We start from the raw sequence: 22,756 nt of genomic DNA on the forward strand, positions 1-22,756 counted from the left end.
TGAAATGCATGAATCTGGTGCACTTTGAGAGGGCTTGTTGCTCTTTTTCTTTTATGGGACATATTTCTCTGTAATATAATGAGTGCATTTAAATTATTTAAAAATTAAAAGCGCCATATTACATTATATTTTTAAAATGTGCCATGGGCCAATCAATCAGTGTTTGACACCCCTGCACTAGTGGGTTAACTAAGAAATGCAAAAAATAAAAAATAAATATATATATATATTTTTTTTTTTCCAAAGGGCCATATTACATAATATTTTTTAAATCGGCCGCGGGCCAATAAAAAGCGGTTGGCCCGCGGGCCGTAGTTTGGACACCGCTGACTTACATAGTAAGAAAACAAACCTCAGTCCTGCTATAACTGTGTTTAAAGATTGTAATGTAAGACCATGCCCCAGACAGCAGTGAGAGAGAAAAGTGTCCTCACCAATATTTGATATCTTTGTCAAATTAACTATTTTAAGCATTAAAAACTAAGGTGTACAAACTATGTATTATGAGCCTGTGTCAGTTAAGTGGATGTGTGACTGAGAACGACACATTGAGGCCTCTGTATGTAAGAGTAAAAACGCTCCTTGTGTCTGCATCCATGTAATGTCAGGTCACTGCAGCTGGGAACAGCTGCTTTAACACCAATTCTTTTTCTTAATCCTTTGTGCTGGGATTTGTTTGACCTTGTATTATCCTGCAACAATTTTTAAGCTATTACCTCCTACCTTTCTCTGTTCTTTTAAATCTAGTTTATATCACTGTTATCCTTCAATCCCTCCATCCCTTCCTCCCTCCCTCTCTCCCTGCCTCTCTTCATCACTGACTGGGTTTCAGAGGAGAACTCGCCTTGTAATCCTCACTGGTTGATTAAGGATTATAGCTGAAGAGCCCAGGATCTTTCTCTCGTGTGCTATCGTAACACTGAGCTGCTGCTGCTGCTGTGGCCCTGGGGCTGAGCCGCCCACGCCTTCCAGACCCAGAGGAGAGATGATACTGTAGCTGTAGTCAAACCATCATTTGAATACATGTTACAGCTGCCCTGCACATCATGCAAATGTGTCCCTCACCTCTGTCCATCCATCCATGGCATCCAGCCATCCACCACTCCATTGATTCATTCTTCCCCCTCTATCATCCACTCCCCCATCTATACCAGCAGAGACAGAAATAATATTGCCATGGCATGTTTGCCATAGCTGCATGTTTTGCAGACAGGGATGACACATGTCTCAATGAGGAAATAAAACACCCAATGATTTACTGTAGGCTATTACAACAGGAGGCATGGTGGCAAAACAGTTGGTAAACTCTGACCACCACCAGACATCGAACTCCATTTTTTAAATGATAGAATTTCATAGGCTATGTTTAAATAGCCTACAATAAAAAACTAATCTTTAGAATTTAACAAACCGCATCGTTGACGCTTTTTCTTCTGCATTTGGAGGCAAGTGTCACTGAACCGAAAGAAAGAGTCAGCCGCCCCCCGTCGTTCTGGCCAGTGAAACCAACCTTGTTCCTCTTTCCACCAGCTCGCCCTGATGCGCACAGCTCAAACTTCCTCGTACAGTTCAGTGTGCTGCGCTCCGTCGCCCCGTCCGCATCTTTAACCCCACCCGGAGAAAGAAGCGACTGCAACAGAAAGGGATGGAGCCTACCTAACAAGAAATGAGGACTATTCTTCACACGGCCATCCGAATCTAAAAGATCGTAGCCTGGGGAACCAGCAGGAAAATCAGTGGAAGTGATTGGTTGATTGCGCGGTAAGTTGTCTGTGTGCCGGTGCCCGTGTGCAAAGGGAGTAGCCCGAGGATACATATAAAAAATAGTAACTATGAAGAAGATCATGTCTGTGTGCCCAGAAATTAGGGGAAGAACACTTTTTTTGTTTGCTTTTGTCGAGAAACGAACAGATGACAATTGTTCAACCAGGATGCTCACGTCATAAAAGAGGAACTTCAGGGGTTTGGGTAGAAGCAGTTTTGAAGGCAACATGTAATAAGAACACCTGCTGGAGTGATGTAAAGCATCTGATTCCTATCTATAAAGAGAGTCTCAAGTATTTCTCTAATTTAACGTACGTGCGTGTGTGTGTGTGTGTGTGTGTGTGTGTGCGTGTGCGTGTGTGTGCACGCGAGTGTGTTATTTTTAGACTGTCCATCTAGACTACACCAGAAACTAGACTAGTTTATTTTTCTGCCCTTCGTTCTTCCACTGTCTGTCACTTTTATCAGATATGTTGAATGGGCTTAACATCATTTGATCATCACACTGTAAATACAGAGGGTAGTAGGACAATGTAGAACGTGTCCCATTTACTAACAAAGAAACACATAAAAAGATTATGTGGTTCGTACATTGTAGAACATGCAGATCTTACATCACACTTAGGCCTACAACTGAAGCATCCCCATCAGCCTACTCATTTTCCCCACATGTTGTAAGCTTAAAAGTAAAGGGTTATTCCAACCCAACAACTTCTAATGACACAACAATCGTGGCAGGTTTCCTGCTGTGACAGAAGCAGAATTAATATTTTTAGAGACGAAAAAACCAACTTCCTTTATGAAAAACAAAACTCTATAAGAATAAAACTTAATGATCCATTATGCACAATACAAAAACATTTATGTTCATATCAGCTTACTGCCCATCAAAGTATCTTGCCTAGAGATTATTCAAAATGTCAGATCATTCAAACGTTGTTGTTTTTTTCCAACACATTCCAAAAGTCAAAGACGTTTCTTTAACAACAACGCGGTAAAAAAGCAGCAAATCATCACTTAGCGAGGAGCTGGAAACAGAGAATTCTGGGCATTTTTGCATCAATGACCAATCAATTATCAAACCACATTCAATTTAGAAATACTTACTGTACATACGTATAGTTTGTCATGCACATGTCATACAACCCGCATTATGTTTCACATGTTCTGTTCTCCTTCCACTTTCAACGCCTTGTTCTGTGTATACTGTATGTGCTGCACTGAACTATACAAAGAGATGAAAATATACCGTAGTCTCACGTAAAACCTATAAAATGGTTATGATCATATAAGTACACGTTTAAAAACATTGCATGATAATCAGTCTCAGCTTTTATATATGGTCTCAGCTGTAAATAAACTGGATCTTGTTGTTGATAGTCGCCACAGCAAGCACCTCGGATGCAGCACTGATTCAAATTTCATGGTTTCATGGGGAACAGAAAGGACACCAGATAATGATGATAAGTGGCAGGTCATATGTAGACGGACAGAACACTCAGCTGATCTCTGTCTGTCTGTCTGTCTGCCTGTCTGTCTCTGTGTTTCTCTTTCTTTCTTTGTGTCTCTCTGTCTGCCTGTCTCTTATCTGTCAGCCCTCTGGCTAGTTGGTTGCATGCCAGGCTAACAGTTGATGGTGTTGTGGCCTGCAGGTCATCCCAAACTTTTTCACACCTGAGGAACACGTGCATTATTCCCCTCTTCATCTGTAGAGAGAGTATTGGCACGTAGAGTATGGGTTACTGGGTGTCATAGGAAAATAATACATGGGATCCTTCATAAAAAAACAACAACAGTGTAATTGTGGTATTACTTTGAACTGCCAGTCAGGTATACCGTTGCATTGCCTGGACAGATGCAGGGTGCAGATGGTGTTGTGGGCTCAGGTCAACAAAGCATCAATGCACACTTGTTATCAGTCCTGAGAGCTAGTGCTGAATGTGGCCTTGTCTTGTGATCTTTATGTGCTGTGGAACTCATTTGCATGCGTGATGTTATTTGATCAACCTGAATCAGGCCTTTATACTGATGCTCACCATAGAGTGGCATTATGAAAGAGAGAGACAGCAAAATATGTTTTACAACCATGATGATAATATGCCCTTTGATGATATAGGTCAACTATGTGCTTTCTTTCACTTTGGTCAAATTGGAGCGGTAAACACTGCTATACTCAAACTTGAGAACCCACAAAAAAATGTGCTGTGATGTTTAAGCCATTTTAGACATCATGGCCACTAGCGCCCTTGAACTGAGCAGTGCTTGTTTTTAAAGCAGCACTTTGTCACTTCTAAAGGGAAGAAATAAAAACATTCTTCCTTTTTCAAATGAGAAGTTGAATTCATATGTGAGTGGGGTCAATCTTCTCGTCGAACGCTTTGCCAGAAAACATGTATAGTGTACCGGAAACTCAAACTATTTATTTTAAGTGCTGGAGGAGGTCCACATTTGAGTTTTTCAGACATTTTGAGACTAATGTTGTTGTGTAACTTGGGAATTAATGCCAGTAATCTTATGATATTAACTTATTACTTAGAGTTTTTCTTTTCTTGCTGTCCCGAAACGAAAAAGTTAGTTATAGTAAATAAACATTCCCGCTAACCAGATAACTTCCAAGAGAGTTTATCCGTTGATAGAATTCTCAACTTAAGACTTTCTCACCAAGGAACAGCTGAATCTGCTTTGATCTAGGGCTGCAACTAACGATTATTTTGATAATCGATTAATCTGTCGATTATTTTCTCGATTAATCGATTATTAATCGATTAGTGTTTTGGTCTGTAAAATGTCGGAAAATGGTGAAAAATGTTGATCAATTTTCCAAAGCCCATGTTGACTTCCTCAAATGTATTGTTATGTCCAAAACACACAGATATTTCAGTTTACTGTTATAATAGGATTAAAGAAACCAGAAAATATTCACATTTGAGAAGCTGAAATCAGAGAATTTGGAAATGTTTTATTAAAAAATTACTCAAAACGATTAATCGATTATCAAAATAGTTGGCGATTATTTTAATAATCGATTAATAATCGATTCGTCGATTAATCGTTGCAGCTCTACTTTGATCTGGATCTTTATATTAACATTATTGTGAAGCCTAATGCAGACTTGATTCCACATTCTGGTAGCATGGAAGAGGCAAGTTATCACATGGAAAGTGCCTCATTATTCATGTTGATTTAACTTTATTTGTGTGTGTCCTGCTGAAATGAAAGTTCTATTTTTAAGTGTTCCGTGGTCTGGACAGTCACAGAAGCGCAGAACTGAAACTGTCAGCATTGTCAAAACACAAGCAGTTTCCCATAGATTTAACCTTTCATATCCCCAACAAGGGGTTAAAAAGAAACGCTGGAGTTAGCATAAAAATGGCATCAATTTTTTCTAAAAAAAAAAACACTCCCGCTTTAAATGCTTGATTGGGCTGCATCCGTAAAACACATCTGATGGGACTCTTGTTGGGATTTTACGCTTAAAAAGCGAGCTGTTGGATTTCTGGAACTATGGAGTGGAGGAAGCAGCAGCTCTTATGCTATAGGCTTACCGTCTGCTGGCTCTAGCTTCACATTCAGCAAACAGAAATGAGAATGCTGTATTATCATTATGTGGTGTATGTGGTCGTGATATTGGTCTATTAACTCAAGAAGAAGTGCATTTCCCACAATGTATAAATATTCCCTTAATAGCATGTTTACCAGTCAGTGACAAAGCAGGAGTTGATTTCCAATGTGCAAGTTAAGCCTGAAATATGAATGAAAGTCACATGCATTAAATCCTTTGATAGTTACAGTGTTTGAGTACAAATACTGGATTTTTGATAGGAACACGCAAACATGCATATACAAATATGTTGATAAACCTGTGCTGTCATATAATGGCATACTTCCTCTGAACTGAATAATTATGTAACCATTTATAATGACATAGTTGGTATACAGTGTTGTGGATATGTCATTTGTGGATAATTGCTTCAAGCAAAAACCTACATCACCTCCTCCAATATATCATTGAATCAAATGATATCCAAATGACACTGGTATGTGCAGGGTTGACAGTGCAGCTGTATGAAGCTTTCCTCCACCTCTGACTGTTCAGTTTCAATGGGAAAGCTCTGTTTGTACTCACCAAGAGCTGCAGGTTGAGTAGCCTTACACCATTACAGTACATTCAGGATATATTAAAGGACGGATTGCCTTTGACATGTACTGTAGCTGACTTATGCACAGACTGAGATGAATCGATGACAGCTGCTTTTTTTACTGAGCCAACCGGGGGCAATGTGTTACCATCAGCCTTACATTGACCTCTATTTTCTATCAGTAAACATATATCAAGGAGACTCCTCTGTGTGTTACTTGGAGCAATAATCACACTGAAGAGTTTTAAATAGAAGTTGAAACTGTCCAAATCCTGATCTCATGTAATTATACTTTACTTAAGAGGAACAAAGTTTGAAACAGTTCAAAAAAAGGAAGCAAATACATTAATTCTGAACTCGATAGAACACCGAAACTTCCTGTGTGTCTGAATGTTCTGACAAAACATTTTCCATTGGCTTCAGAGTATGAGCATGTCATGATCCTGGTAAATACATACTGTTGATATTTATTGAAAGTGTGTTTTCTGCAAATATCAGTGTCCTCATTATAGTCATTGTAGTGATTCCACAGTGACCTCTGATATCATAAAATATGTGTTTGCCTAGTAAGAGGTTTGTTTCTCCAAGCTAATGATAAACAGGACTTCCTCCATTCAGAGCAATAAAAGAATAATAAAGAGCAATAAAAGAGTGATTGGTTCAGAGAACAACTCTCTGAATCTGTGTGTATGTGAGCAAACATGTGGTCTGAAACACACAGCGTCTACTGTGTCTCCCATCACAGACTCCCTCTTTGTTCTTGCTCTTGTTAAACCTTGTTTATATAACTGCCTCGCATTAACATGTATGAACACCTATGCCGATAAAGTGTGATACAAAGGGGGGGAAAAGTATTGGGTATATAGTATTTGTATTATGCATATGAGAAGCACCTTAATATCATATAGGCAAGTCATGGCCATGTAGTAAGCTGACTGTCTGTGATAAAGCAGCTTTGTCTTGAACAACGTCATGTGATATTTTCACGCCTTCACCGCCCAATATCACAGACAGTTCATAATAATAGAGAGATCATTTCTCATCAGAAACATATGTATATAGAATAAAAATGGAAAATTATAAATAGTATAGGCTATATATGTATACAAACTGAAATATAAAAACTAATATATATATCATTAACCAGATTTTTCAGTTTTATTCAATGACAGGACATAGTAAAGCATGGAAATTATACTGTAGTGTATATGTATTTTACAATTTAACAAAGGTGAGTAAATCAATGAATTAATCTATAAATGAGAATAAAAGCACATAACACTAAATATTAAATATGTAGCCTATCATAACTGTCTTATAAAAGTTTTAATTTATTTATAAATGACCAGAATCGATGCAGCAGAGCCAGAGATGTGTCTCTCTTATTCCCTGACATATTCTTCTAGTCAAAATATGTTGCCTACATTACCCACAATGCAACTCAACCACCAGTAGTTCAGTCAGGTGTGTTATGCTAGTAGCAGCTAATGTAGCCTGGAGCCTCGAGCCTGCAGTAGAGATGAGCAGTGGGCTGCAGAGGTCTTTCTAATTCCACATTAACAGATTATCATTTTCAATTTTGTAGTTTTCAGCCCCAACTGACCCCGACTCATGTGACATCACTTTTATTTATTCATCAAACTTCACACAGCTCCATCTGGAGACATTTAAGGATGTATACTACTTTAAAACATATGGAGTATGTCCCGACTAAAAAAAACATTGTCAATGATGGCTGTGCTTGGGTGTGGGTCAGAAGTGTGCTCTGCCTCTGCTGCACCTGTAGCCACACCTAGCAGTGATGTCACAATGTATGGACACACCCTTAAGTACTCAACTACCTCAATGCAGCAGGATGAGAAGTTAACCCACTTGGACATCAGTGGTTGTTGTTTAACAGTTTAGTTTGGATGAATCATTTTGTATAACTGAACTAATCTATTACTTTCGTTGTCAAAGAAAAACTGATACAGAATGATTCTGATCTCCTTCATAACACCAAATACATCTTTGAACTGTGAACATAGTCATCTGAGAATATGTCCTCTCCAGGTGGACATGATAGTTTAGACAAAAACAAAGTGTCTGTGCTTTTAACACTGAGGCTATTATGAACCTCACTGTGCCAATCCTCATATCTACATCCTCCAATCTGAATATTAGCTACATTATAAACATTTGTTTTGTAAAAAAAAAAGAGAGAGAGTTTAATGTAATCTGAAGTCAAGAGGTAAAAATGAAACACCAAAGTACGGTTTATATTGTGTTCTACCGTGTCATTTTAACATGCTTTCTTCATTTCAACTGTTAAGTGTAATAAACTGAAAATGTTAAAACTTAAATTTTTTCAAAAACATAACTGATATTAAAGCTGGGGTGGAGAATTTGGGGAGAAAATAGCAGTTGGGATAGAGATTTGAATCCAAATACCTCAACCGCTCCACTTGTTCTCTTTGGTCCCTCCCGTATGGTCCCTCCCTGACACGCTCTACACCAACAACGTCGGTGCCAAAGTGAATGGACAGTCCCAACAGCCAATAAACAGAGAATCTTTTTTTTTTTTTTTTTTTTTAAGAATCGGAGCCTCGCTCTGATTGGTCAAAGTGTACCGCTCATGTTAATTTTGACCAATCAGAAATCACATACCCCAGCTTTAATGTCAAGGTATTTTATTAATTTATATATTAAAAGGAGAAGTAAGTGATATGGTCCTTTTAGCTAAGTTCCTGTCAGTGACTTCAGTTAGCAGTCCCCTCCCTAGTCCCTGCGTCACCACCAGATGAAAACGCAGCCATCTTCATCAGATAGTGCCACGATGGAGATCAGCGAGTCATCGTTCACGGGCACAGAGACCCGCCTCTTTATAACGCTCTGTCTCCTGATTTGATAAAAACGAGTAGGATACTCAAAATTGTAACTGGCAATTATCACAAAGCTGAATGACTGGGAGACCTGTGTTGTGACTGCGCATACTGTTTAAGTGATTAGTGTATGAATATAGAGTGATTTAACATAAAAAATATCACTTACTTCTCCTTTAAAGGTCATTTCATACATTAATGTTCATTTAATTTGTGAACTTGAGAATTGTTGTGAATGTGATCATCTTGCATCGTGTCATCCCCGTCCTGAGCCTCAAGGTTCAGGAGGTTTGTCTGACAAAAGCTTGATGAGACAAATTATTAAAGAGAGCTGTTTATATTAAAATCCCATATTCATAAATTGCATGAGTGACATCACACATGGTAAAATGTAGGGTTAGAATTAATAGGACAGCTGGGCCTAGGGAAGACTGAGGAAAGACTGAGGGAAGAAAAACCTAATTCATTATATTATTATAGCGATTTTATAATGATAGAACGCCGGTTCCGTATGGGTGAAGTATTCCTTTAAGTACTAAATGGTTGCAACCTTCAATGTGTTCCTCTTTTCTATGCATATACATGTCATATCTATCTATTGCTATGAGGAGGTGTGACTGTTTACTGCATGTCTTCATGTCTTGTGTCTCCCCTGCTGTCCCCCTGCAGAAGGCACCATGGGCTGCGTGGGCTCAAAGGAGCAGCAGGACACTCTCGGAAAAGGGAATGAGAGCGACGAGCTGCAGAACCGCGCGCAGACGGCCCACTACGTCAAAGACCCCACCACAGGAAACTTCGGTGGCAAAGCTGTAAGCAGTGATGTTGTGATGGATACTTAGCTAATACTGTATATATCAACTTCTACAACTAACTGACATACCTATCAGACCCTTACATTCAGTTAAAGTGGCACCAAACAATACAAAAGTATAGAACCATCAAAAGTCAAAGTACTTGTTACTATTAGAACTATATTAAATACTGTTGGGTTGACGATAATCAAGTGGTCAACAACCAAAGGGTAGTTCTGCATCTACAGACTTTTCTAACTACTAGACGCTACTTTTTTTCAGAGGTTACAAAGAGCCAAAGAGGTCTGGAACTATCATATCCTTGTTCTGAAAAGTTACACGTAACTATAGCCATCTAAATTAAGTAAATTCAAAAGAAAATATTCTACTTAAGAACAGTACTTAGAGATAGTATATGTACGTAGTTGCTTTCCAGCTCTCAACATGAATCTAGATCTTTAGTCACATTTATATCTGACGAAAAAAACAACTATATTTGACCTTTGTTTTCTAAAATGATAACTCACGCCTGCACTAGTGGTTTTAACAAACACACGAGGAAGCAGGTCAAATGCAGGAACAGTGAAAGTATGACGAGGTAAACCACAGTTTCATTAGTTACTACGACAAGTGACAGGAGACACATAGATTTCCTGTGTGCCTTTTTTCAGACAGGGATTTGATGTACAGTGGCTCCTAACACTGTCCCTGTGGCGTGTTGGGAGTTTGCATACTGGCCAGACTTTGATCTGTGCCGTGGGTTGAATTAGCCGTGCGGCTGCGTGTGAATGTGGTTCCTCTGGCTACTTCCTGTGTGCTGACTGTAACATCTCTTTCACCCTCACTGACTAAAGAAAGAGGAAGTGACAGAAGCAGAAGCCGAGCGCTCAGGCAGGAGACGTGTGATCCAAAAGTAGAGTGCATTAAGCAAACGCTTAAGACGTCTCTCAGCTCACACATACTATATTTTGTTATCAGACGGATGTGTAAATTTACAGACCATCTGTCCGACGCTCTGGCCCCCACACAGCTCAGCTTGTTGTACCTCTGTGCTTAAGTGGAAACTGTTCTTTTACGTACAGAGAGGAAACTAACCACAACCCCAAAAACCTAAAATAAAAAAAAAGCTGCAGACAACATCCTAATTTGTAAAGTTGATAGGACAAAGGGCCTTCCTCACTTTGAAAAGTTCTTTTTCTTTTCTGTTTCGATGGTCATGAAATTATTCAACAGTTATTTTGTGATTATTTTTGGGGCAGAAATGACGAGTTAGATTGCTGTCGGTTTGCTAAAGCTGTCAAATCACCTGCACAGTTTCAGATTCATAATGTTGCATTGGTAAGTTTTCATGAGCATAGCAGTATCGTTTGTCAAGGGGCTTATTGATATTTCGGTACTGACTAGTCGGAAACCGGTACCATTTTTGTATCAGTTCCATACCCAATACCCATCCCTAGTCATAACAACTTTAAATGATGACATTGTGTTTACAGTGTGCTGCACCGTCCCTAAAAAGCCCCAAAAATGAATTCATGCAACTTTAAAAAGTTGTTTTTAAATCAAAAGAGAACAAATGAATATTTAACGGAATGTTTCTCTTGGCCTTCCACCACCTAATGTCTCTGTCTTCTTTCCGCAGAGCAAAATGCCATCCAATGCAAACTCTTCAGACGGTGAGTCACAGTGGTTATTTACATAATGCTGAGACACAGCATGTATTCTAGGGTTGGGAAGTATTAAGGTATTACCGTATACCGGGGTATTAAAAATAGCAACTGTATTCCTTTAATTACCATGCATACCGTCAGAGAAAATGCCTGGTGCACGTTTATAAAAAATGCCTTAAGAGTGTATGCCTGTGTTTGAAGCATAGATAGTAAATAATATGGATGTAGCATCCGGGCTGACCTCAGTTATTCACACGGCATCCAATAATCCTGGTTTGTGCGCGTCGCCATTTTGTGAGATTTTTACTCCGCCTCACGTCGGGGGGAGGGAGATAGCTGACGCATACCTCCGAGGCAAAGTGAGGGACAACGGGCGGAGAGCTGTCACTCAAGAGATCGCGCCAATACATTTTAACCTCCGATAAAATAAAAACTAGCGTGGTCCAAAGAAATTCACCCCCCTCAGTGTTTTCATGGAGATATGACCTAAACATATACCATGGACATATAAAGAGACATACAGACTAAAATGGTTTTGTGGCCCAGGCTATAAATAGGTTTAATAAGACTTTGAAAACGGCCTATCTTACAAGTGAGTCAAAGAAAAACTACTCGGTCTTGGCACCACCCCCCAGCCCCTCCCCCTAGTGGCATTTCCTGGTTACTACAGTTGTGGTCACTTCCGTATTGGATGCTGGTAAAAATCGCTGAGGTTGGGGCTTGGTTTGAAGATGCTTTAAAAGTGATGACATGATTAACTCCTGTTAATAATGTAGGTATTATTTGTCAATTTAAGAACCTGTCAAAAAAGCACAAAGCTTTTTTTTAGACTCGCGCCTCACGTGACAGCTTAAAGCTTAAAATACCTTTCACGTAAATGACATGCGTTCTTTTCCCTCATTCGGAACGTAGACTGTGATGTGTTCATGTGCAGTCAGTACAAATTAGTATTTGACGGAGGTAACATCATAGTGATTAGTTCAATGTATCTTGTAAAATACCGTACACCGGGGTATCATTTGGGTAAGGTTTAAAGGTATTAAAAAATGGATACCGCCCAACCCTAATGTAGTACAACCCTGTGAGCGCCTCAGGTCAGTCAGTCAGTTGCAGGTTTAATTCTAACTCCCAGACACACCACCACAGAGCATGTCAACAAGGCAGTCACTGCCGACAGCGTCATCTTTGGTCAGTGCTGCCCGTATAGCTCAAGACAGCATGAGAATGAGAGAGGAAGCAGAGCGAGTGTCAGTGCACAGCGATAGCCACTCTCACCGCCTCACCACACAGGCGTCGAGTACACACCCACTGCTATTCTTGTCAGGCACAAAAGGAAGTCAGTTACACGGTCTAACTATGGGAGACCCAATGTTAGTAACAAGCATTGACGCAGTTCAGACTTACAAGCTTTGAGTCCACAAAAACAAAAGCATAAAAAAAACAGCACAGACACACTGAGTCAGGTGCACTCTCACATATGAACTCACGCACATTCTCAGGTCATAATCTCTAAGCACAACAACAGGGACATAATTCACACAGAATATTATGACCGCAATGTATGGCAGTACCATGATGCCCTCTACGTTCCATTGTTTTTGGCCATGCTGTTGCAGGAGAGAGCATTGCCATGGCGCTGTACGACTACGAGGCCATTCACGAAGGAGACCTGGGCTTCAAGAAGGGAGACAAGCTCAAAATTTTAGAGGAGTAAGATCATCATTTATTCTTTGCTTTGGTTGTAAGAGTTATGAGTTCACTGTGTGTTCAGAAATACTGTTTTTTGGACATGTGAAGGAAGTGGTACATGTACATCCTTATTAAATGACTTGTGTGTCGTTGTCCTGTCGTTTTCTCTCTCTCTCTCTTTCTGTCTGTCTGTCTGTCTGTCTGTCTGTCTGTCTTTATGTCTGTAGGTCGGGGGAGTGGTGGAGAGCTCAGCTTATCAGTACTGGTAAGGATGGTTTCATCCCCAGTAATTATGTAGCCAAGGACACCCTGGAGGCAGAGGAGTAAGTTTTTTCCCCATTGAAAAAACATGAATATGCATTATAAGAATAACACTTGTTGTATATGAACATAATTAGTATCAATCAATATGAAAAAGGCAATTAATTTTATTTATTTATTTACTTTTTTTATTATTATTATCATTAATAGTGGTGGAAACTAAGTACTAGTAGTATTTGTGTTCGGATGGCACATGTTGTATGTGAATTGAAACCTAAGGCTTGCACCAGAAGAACCGTTGAGAGGTTTGTGCACTGACGGATCTGTTTCCTGTTGTTGAGGTGGTTCTTTAAGGGCGTGAGCAGGAAAGATGCTGAGAGGCAGCTGCTGGCCCCTGGGAATAAACTGGGATCCTACATGATACGAGACAGTGAGACCACCCCGGGTGAGTTGCACACGTTCGGAAAAAACAGACTAGTAGTGCACGGAAGAGAATTTATTAACAGCAAGAAATCCCAACTAATAAAACAATTGTTCTATTCTGCCGTTACTGTTGGTGACCCATTATAAAGAACAGAATTAGAAATAATGGAAAGAAAAGGGATAGGATATCATGGCCTCTGTTACTTAAATTGTCACTATTTTTTTTTTTGTAATATTTCCTTATCGAGTGCAATACTGAATACTATAATTCCCCTTTTACATTCCCATGTTGGCCTGCATGCAGTTCAAGGTGCCTGTCTACACTTTCAACATCTTTTATCATACACATTTTCAGATTGAATTTTTTTTAAATGATCTTAAAATATTTAGTAGTATCAGTGAGTCCTCTATTGGCACAATGGTAACTGTCGTCTTTGTCTTTGACCACAGGCAGCTACTCTCTGTCTGTCAGGGACAGCGATGCACAGTCCATGGACACTGTGAAACATTATAAGATCCGTACGCTGGATAACGGAGGATTTTACATTTCTCCCCGCAACACCTTCAGCACCCTGCAGGAGCTGGTCATCCATTACAAGAGTGAGTTCCCCACTGTCAGAGCTGTTATACCTCCTCACAGCTGTGTGTTTAAGCAGTCTAGCTGAGTTATTGACTGTCATGTACTTTAAGTGTATCTTCAGCTCATTTATTCAGAGGCACAGCACACTCTGCTGGGCAAATTTAATACATCAGCCTATATGTAAAACATAATCAGGGTCATTACCAATGTGATAGATTGTATTGCTCTTGAATTATTACCTAGCATCAGCACCAACGTTTTTAGTTTTGAACATATGTTCAAGTAGTTTTGATTTTCTATAATTTCCTCTGCAAATAAGATCATCAGAGTGCTTATTTCCACTGTAGAAAATGTGCATACTATGAAAGAAAAAAAGCTCTGACCACAAGACATAAATACATAACAAAATAAAATAAATAAAAAATGTGTTTATTCCAGAGCAGGGAGATGGCCTCTGCCAAACCCTAACCAGCCCGTGCCTGAGTGCCAAACCTGACAAACCGTGGGAGAAAGACGCCTGGGAGATCCCAAGATCTTCTCTCAAGCTGGAGAGACGGCTCGGTGCCGGACAGTTTGGAGAAGTCTGGATGGGTGAGGGATTGATTGGAATTACTATACAATCCAGTTAGCCACGGAGACATGGGGCCAGCAATTAATTTTCTAATTCCGATCATTGTTTTGTTTTAAGCGACGTACAATAAGCACACCAAAGTAGCTGTGAAGACCCTGAAGCCTGGCACCATGTCGACGGAAGCCTTCATTGGAGAGGCCAACCTGATGAAGAGTCTACAGCACGACAAGCTGGTCAGACTCCATGCTGTGGTCTCCAAGGAGGAGCCAATCTATATCATCACTGAGTTCATGGAGAAAGGTGTGTGTGCATGTGCCGCACTCCTGTGTTCACTTCAGCCTCAAACCAATGTTAAACAAAACAAAAATCTGTTTTCTCCCCAAACTCAATCTACAAAACATATCGATTATGTATATTACTGAATAGTCAAAGTCCCTGTAGTCCAGATAAACACACAGCGTACAGACACACAAGGCACAGGCCAACCAATAACGGACTGAATGGCAGGGCAATAAACTAAATATGAGGCCAAACTGCAAATGAGGGAAAGGAGGCCTTTAACTGCCAGCAGAAAGAAGCTTAAAGAAAATAAACACAAAAAGTACTGTACATTTTCTTCTCGCGCTAAAGTCAGGAAATACGGAGAAACAATGCCAAGTGCTTTGCCTTTGTTTGACCATACTGTGTGTCTTGGTGGATCCACAGTAAGTGTATAGTATTAGCAGCTCTCAGTCAGAGCTGACTGAATGCAGAAGGTGTGTTCCCTTTGCACTTGGTGCTGGGTGTGGCCCAGACAGCAGGGACAGTGCAGGGCCATTTCTACTCTACATAGCCAGCCTTGATTTAATGTAGCTTCGGTGGCACAAACACAATATGGACTTCACTGTTAGCGATGGCGTGAACATGTAGTTTAAATAAATTCAAATGAACCCTGGTGTTGATGAAAGGGTTCTTGAGTTCAACTGACTGGGATATATTGCACCACTGTACAAAGCTGTGGTCAAAATACCTCCCTTATATTAGCAGTGGATGTGGAATTTATTTAACGCCAAAAGTGTGGGTGAAACCTTTGTCCACGCGTTTGTGAAGAATAGCTAGAGTTTTTTTTTGTTGCAGTAGCAGATCACAGATATTGCGTCTAGTCTAGTGCATTGAGTTTAACCTGTGTGTGTGTGTGTGTGTGTGTGTGTGTGTGTGTGTGTGTGTGTGTGTGTGTGTGTGTGTGTGTGTGTGTGTGTGTGTGTGTGTGTGTGTGTGTGTGTGCGTGCGTGTGTCTACAGGTAGTTTACTAGACTTCTTAAAGAGCGATGAGGGCAACCGTGTCCAGCTGCCCAAGCTCATTGACTTCTCTGCCCAGGTAAGGTTCACTCTATCCAGTTTAACCACCATCCGCACATGACAGACCAGTTTTACGTCAATGAATCCTTTCTTTGTCTGCGATACATAGCAAACAGTATTTACATACCTACAGTACATAGTTTCGTGAGATCAGTATCGCCTGTGGCTCTTGTGTGAATTATATTGTTCTATTTAGTTTTGGAACATTTTGAATGAAGATTTGTGAAATTATTTTATACAAGTTGTATTATTGTTCTTTCAATGTCTGAAGTAAGATAATGAGAACTGAAATATTTGGTAGTGTGTAATAGACAAGAGTGTGTGAAACTTTATCCACAAACAAAATAATGCAATAAAGTAGATGGATCCTTGAATAGGGAAACACAATAATTTAATTGATATGAAGCACTTGAGGAGTTAAGACAACGCCGCTATGATCCAGCTGCAGTGCTAAAACTTGCAATTCCAGTCCAACCTGCACCACCTCTTGGAAAGAAACATCGACAGTTTAGAGCTGCTGATGTACAGTTGACATCTAAACGCCCATCTAAACCCACTGTTTGTGTAGGTTTCAAATCCTTAAATCCGCAAAGTATAATGTTATCAGCGGAACTCTAATTGGAGTGTGATGCATTTAAATTAAAAAATTGCTCCACATAGCAGCCATTATTGGATGCTATTGCTTACTGCAGGGTTTAAATCATCTCCAGTATTAGTTTGCCTCATTTTAGAAACCTAAAAAATAAATGGGTTTGTGAGTGTATGAGGGAGTTAGCAACTGAGGTGCTTCACATCCAATACAAAGAACAGAGAGGGAAGAGGAAGAAGGCTAGATCTGCGTGTTTTCATACAATCAGATAGGAGTCTGGTCCAGTGCTAACACAAAGGAGCTTAAGGGGAAAGAGTACACGTGGGAATTAATCCTCACACATATCATATTTGATATCTCTAGCTGTTATTACCAGCAACACAATATACTGGAAGAATCAGTGCAGCTTACACCAAGTCCATTAAACGTATCGTATGTCTGAGAGTGTGAGCAGTGGAAGCATCCTGTTTGAGGCTGTAATGTACAATTTGATCGTTCTGAGGAAGTATGTTTTAACCCTTTTAACATTGACTTGTTTGCCCATAGACTGCAGAGGGCATGGCCTACATTGAGCAGAGGAACTACATCCACAGAGACCTGAGAGCTGCCAACATCCTGGTCAACAAGGCTTTGGTTTGCAAAATTGCTGACTTCGGCCTCGCTCGCATCATTGAAGACAACGAGTACACGGCCAGGGAAGGTACGTAGCACACTGTGTTCACTGACATTGTGTTGCGAGACCAGGTGTCATGAGCAGAAGAGATTTTAGAAAAACCTGGGAACTGTGAGTCCTCAGGCCTGATGAAATGGGAGCAGTCACCATTTCATCAGTTCAGGGAAAATTACTTTGTGTCAGCGAGATGTCAGATTACAACACGAGCGGCAAAAATAGCAGAGAGCGAAGAGTAGAGTGACTTGCTGTAGTGTACGCCTTACAGAGGATGGAAGAGTTAGAGAGCATGTGTGACTATGGACTGTACATGTGGGTGACCAGCAAGAAACTTATATGTCACAATAAAAAAAAGTTCAACATTCAAATTTTGACGGTTGTGTTCCATGTTTCACCATTACCAGGAGCCAAGTTCCCCATCAAATGGACAGCCCCGGAGGCCATCAACTTTGGCTCTTTCACCATTAAATCGGACGTCTGGTCCTTTGGCATCCTGCTCACTGAGATCATCAGCTATGGACGCACACCATACCCAGGCAAGTGGAAACCCATCATTTCAGCATTGATATAGTATTTGCCACAATGGCTTCTCCCATTTCTACACATGAACTATGCCCATTCGGTGGTTGGTTTGAAGTGGCCTCTCAAATGAGGGGTAGCTGAAATATATACATTAACTCCACCTTGGGATGTGACAATACTGTATAGAATATAGATTTTATTGAAACAAGAAAAACACTTTACAGAGAATCACTTTGTGGGTGTAGTGAGTGACCCATATTTTGTTTTCTTTGGTCATGTAACGACATATCCTCTTAGACGTGTATTGTTTCTCTTTTTTTATCATTTGAACATTTCTGAAGACATTACATAAGACAGGGGCAATGCTCACAAGGATACAGCTATGGCAGCTGCTCTGTGACGCTGTACACAGGCATCGCAGTGAGCTAGATGCTAACATCAGTGTGACAACATACTCACAGTATCAATGCTATATGCTTATGTTTAGCAGGTATAGTGTATAATATTGATTTAGCATGGTAGTATGTTAACATTTGCTAATTAGCACTAAATACAATGAACAGCTGAGGCTCATGGGATTGCCATTCATAACAAATTATTGGACAAATGTAATGTCTACCCGATGAATGCACTAAAGGAAAAGTTAGAGGATCGCCAAAGTTATTAGTGTTCACTCTAGGGGGAACATGTTAGTACCAAATATGACATGGCATTCCATCCAATTGTTGTCTATGTTTCAGTCCGCACCAAATAAAGTGGTGACCATGAAGCAAGTGACCTCAGTGTCTCAGCTGAGTCGTGTAATGCCAGCCTATGAGAAATGTCCCGTTACATTTTTTTTTTGTAACCCCGCTGCCTCTCCTCAACCCATTCAACCATGTGCTCTCGTTTTTCAGGGATGACCAACCCAGAAGTGATTCGTTCCCTGGAGAAGGGCTACAGAATGCAGCGCCTGGACAGCTGTCCCAACGAACTCTATGAAATCATGCTGGAGTGCTGGAAGAACAAGCCAGAGGACCGTCCCACCTTTGATTACCTGCAGAGTGTCCTGGAGGACTTCTACACGGCCACAGAGAGCCAGTATCAGCAGCAGCCATGAGACTTTTTTAATGACATAACTTTGCACACACTCTCTCAGGCTCTCTCTCTCTCTCTCTCTCTCTCTCTCTCTCTCTCTCTCTCTCTCTCTCTCTTTCGGTCTCTCTCTCTCTCTCTCTCTTTCACACAGAAATATAAAGTAACAATGGACTGTACAACAATGATTGGGGAGGGCTGAAACTTATTTTTTAATCTTTATGAAGCTAGGTAATAACAACCTGACATTTTGAATATTTCGACTGAGAATATTAAAGCATTAACGTAATATAACCGAAGAGAGATTAAGAAAATCAAGATACAGTAACTATTATGTATTAAAACAGCACAATCCTACATCATACCTCGGATCAGGTCAGGGGCAAAGCACAGCAGATACAAGGCTTGGTTACAGGCTAACATGACCATAGCTTCATCAGCTGAACTGGATATTCACAAAACTAACCATAAATCACCAGGACCATGCAACAGTTTTGTGTATCACTAGAAATGAAGTACATGATAAGTGCAGACCGCTGTGTATGTTAGTTATCTCTACATCCCCTAATATAAACATTGATGTACAAAAGAAGGCTCCACATCATTTATTTGTTCTTTTATTGTACTATTTTTTTCTAACACACACATCATGTGGATCACTGTATTGCAGGATTAAGCTGCACATTCGTATGCAGAGAAAAATGTGTGACTTGACATCTAATACATATCCCTTTCTGGAGACAATGGCTGGTAACGCGTCAGTTGCATTACTGAGCTTTGCAGATGAGGGGTGTGTTGCAAAACTGGACCGATGCAGGAGTCTTCTCTATTAGTGAAAATAGCAATTGTGGCTAGATAGATGCTGCTGATGCGTAGTCAAACACAGCAAGACAAACATATTAAAGAAAGACAGAAATAAAAAAAAACTTGTGGGAAACCAACCATGCCCTCCACTGTACTTCAAAATATATCATTCCTTTTTCTTGAACCAAATGAGAAAGAAATAGTCCTTCCCCTTTTCAGCCCTCCCCACATATAATGTTGTACAGTCCCTATAGCATACATTTCCAGTGTGAAATTATTAAAAAGACAAAGATACATGACTATAATCACAAACCAACGATTGTGGGCCACCTGAAAGCATTCAATTGGAAATGAATGGATTCAGTGGTTATGCTCTGGCTGGCACACATTGTGCATCCATCAAAGAAGGATATAGCACAGATGTTCTCAGTGAAATGTGTGCAGTGTTTGCTCTAATACGACTGTATTGGTGTCAACACTGCAGAAAGCAAGTCTGTCATTGTCCATCTATCAATGTTTTACATTGTGAAAGGAAAGTGGGCACTGTGATGGGCAACATATGACTGCCAATTATGACTGATGATGCTTCAATCCTCTATATTTATATTCCAGAGACATTTTGCATCCTGCTGTGGTTTGTTTGTGCATTACTCCTTAATTGTGCCTTTTGCATTGTTTTTTCTAATTAGTGTGAATGCTGGAGCTTCCAGCATTCACACTATTGTTATCCAAATCTTTATTAAACTTATTTTTCCGCTTCCGTACGTTTTTTGGCTCTCTTCAACTCCTTCAAATCTTCAGCTATTTCAACCATACAAATACCAAAATGTTCAGCTCTTTAAGGACATGTTTGGACCTCTTTTAACATTTTTCTACCTTTTAAACTTTTTAAAATATTCAGCTTTTTAACCAACTTATTTAACACTGAAGCGGATGGGAGCAGCCTCCAAATCCTTCAAAAGTGTAACTCCTTCAAATTTTCAGCTATTTAAACCATTCAATAATCACAATGTTCAGCTCTTTCAGCACACTATTAAACACATTTCAACATGTTTCAATCTTTTAAACTATTTCAAATATTCAGCTTTTTAACAAATTATTTTAACATTGACGCGGATAGGAGCAGCATTCCAAACCGCTAAAACTTCCTCCGCTTTGAAACCTATCTCCTCCCGCATTTTTTCAGCTACAACCTCCATTCAAACGTTAAACAATTCACATTAATTACAGCTATTCAATTCCTATTCAACTTTTTAAAATCTTAAACAGTCTTTGAACAAACATAGTTTTAGTTTTAAGCTTTTTTCAACCTCTTTCTAAATTTATAATGGGATCCGGATGGGACGGAATGTTCAGAGGCAGAGTGGGGGAACCAACTGTTACAGTGTAGAACTCGTGTAAAAATACACCAAAACCTTCCACATAACTGCCTCTCACTCCCACAAATTAAACCCTACGCGGATAATTTTTACATAAAAATGTAGGACATATTCTGCCGGTCGCATAGATGTGACTACTGAAGCAATCGGACCTACACAATGGAAGTTTTGGGCTTCCAAGCTAAATGGTGTCCAACCAACTGCCGCCTTGATAACTGAGACATGACATTTCTGGAGAAAGGCAGACTGTACCACACCTTTAAAATGCTCTGGTTCTCATATTCTTCACATTACAGACATAATCTTCACACTGTGTCTTTATCAGATTCTTCTGGTTCTAACAATAAAATAATTTTGTCAGTTAGACTCACGGTCCGTCAGTTAGAGGCAGCGGTTTTAGGTGAGGTTTTGGATGAAATGACCTCTCTGAGGCCTCTAAAAGTTGGGATTTCTGCCTGATCACAGACCCTCAATAAGACATACACTCACCTTGCTGACTCACTCTGCCCATTAAAGGGCAATTTAACTTTTTTTCTTGATTATTTTTTTCTTTTTTCCGCTTTATTAGACAGTTCGGAGAGGCACAGTTGAAATGGGGCAAACACTCTGCTCTTTGAAGGCCTATTTCACACATCATTTTTTTTTTCATGTCTTTCAGTAATAATTTTATCTAGACATTTTTAAATATTCAACATCATTCCTATAAGAGTTAAACAATTCACTACTGTTCATACTTAAGACTGTTTCTTACTTTTCCACATCTTCATACTCCTTTAGCTGATTCATATACATTCAAGCCATCAAGGTAGTTTAGCTCCAAGTCTATTCAATTACTATTTCATAGTTTTAAGATTTTTATCCATGTCTTTCAACTTCTTCATAATTTCAGCAAGAAATGTTATTCAAACCTCTATATATTCAACTTTTCAACTCCTTTTAAACTTATTTTACACAATTATGACCTTTATAAACTTCAACAACTTTATAAACCTTTATAGACATTTTCAAATCTTCATACTCAGCTATCCAGTTTAGCGTAAGCTGTTTCAGCATTCACACGCATTTTCAGCAGGAAATGCATTTTCTAGTTATAAACTGATATACTGTACATGAATAAATACAGTTATTTAGGAATTATAATCTGAAGACATTTTAATTTATAATGCTTGTTGATCCTGTGTTTTTCCATTAGATTTTCTTATAGATTTTTAGAGGTAAATGAAGAAAAAAAGATATCTTTGATATGTGTGGAAAAATAAATTATTGCTGAAAATAGTGCTGCTTTGAGCATTGGTGTATTTTGAATGTAACAATCTTTCCAGAAGCAATTTATTTTTTATTTTATTTTTGGTTATCGAAGGACACATGAATAATTGTTTTCGAACACTGTTTGGATAAAGTCTGTCTGATATTGTTGGAGAAGTGATGTGTAGACCCAGTATCTTGTAAGTTAAAAAAGGGAATATTCTTAAGTGTTTGAGATGTCCTCATTTTTTCACTTCATGATTTGGTTTTATCCGTTTAGAGAACTGTAAGGAACGATGTCTAGAGAAGTTTGTAAGCTATAGGCTAGAACACAGAGAGGTGACGTTAAGATTGTTTTTGTGCTTTCTTCTATCAAACCTTTCACATTT

At 39.5% G+C, this 22,756-nt stretch overlaps 1 protein-coding gene across 1 annotated transcript; it reads left to right on the top strand.

Moving 5' to 3' along the window:
- Positions 1-1,608: 1,608 nt before the first annotated feature.
- hck (HCK proto-oncogene, Src family tyrosine kinase) lies at positions 1,609-20,907 on the top strand. The gene is made up of 13 exons (XM_080030283.1): positions 1,609-1,761; positions 9,434-9,573; positions 11,195-11,228; positions 12,839-12,932; positions 13,139-13,234; positions 13,514-13,617; positions 14,046-14,195; positions 14,614-14,766; positions 14,864-15,046; positions 16,027-16,103; positions 17,220-17,373; positions 17,748-17,879; positions 18,762-20,907. The coding sequence occupies exons 2-13, from the start codon at positions 9,442-9,444 to the stop codon at positions 18,962-18,964; spliced, it is 1,512 nt and encodes a 503-aa protein (XP_079886409.1). The 5' UTR covers positions 1,609-1,761; positions 9,434-9,441; the 3' UTR covers positions 18,965-20,907.
- Positions 20,908-22,756: the final 1,849 nt, after the last annotated feature.

This window comes from Ammodytes marinus, assembly GCF_949987685.1.
Source record: "Ammodytes marinus genome assembly, chromosome: 7".
In the NCBI taxonomy this organism is placed as follows: Eukaryota; Metazoa; Chordata; class Actinopteri; order Uranoscopiformes; family Ammodytidae; genus Ammodytes; species Ammodytes marinus.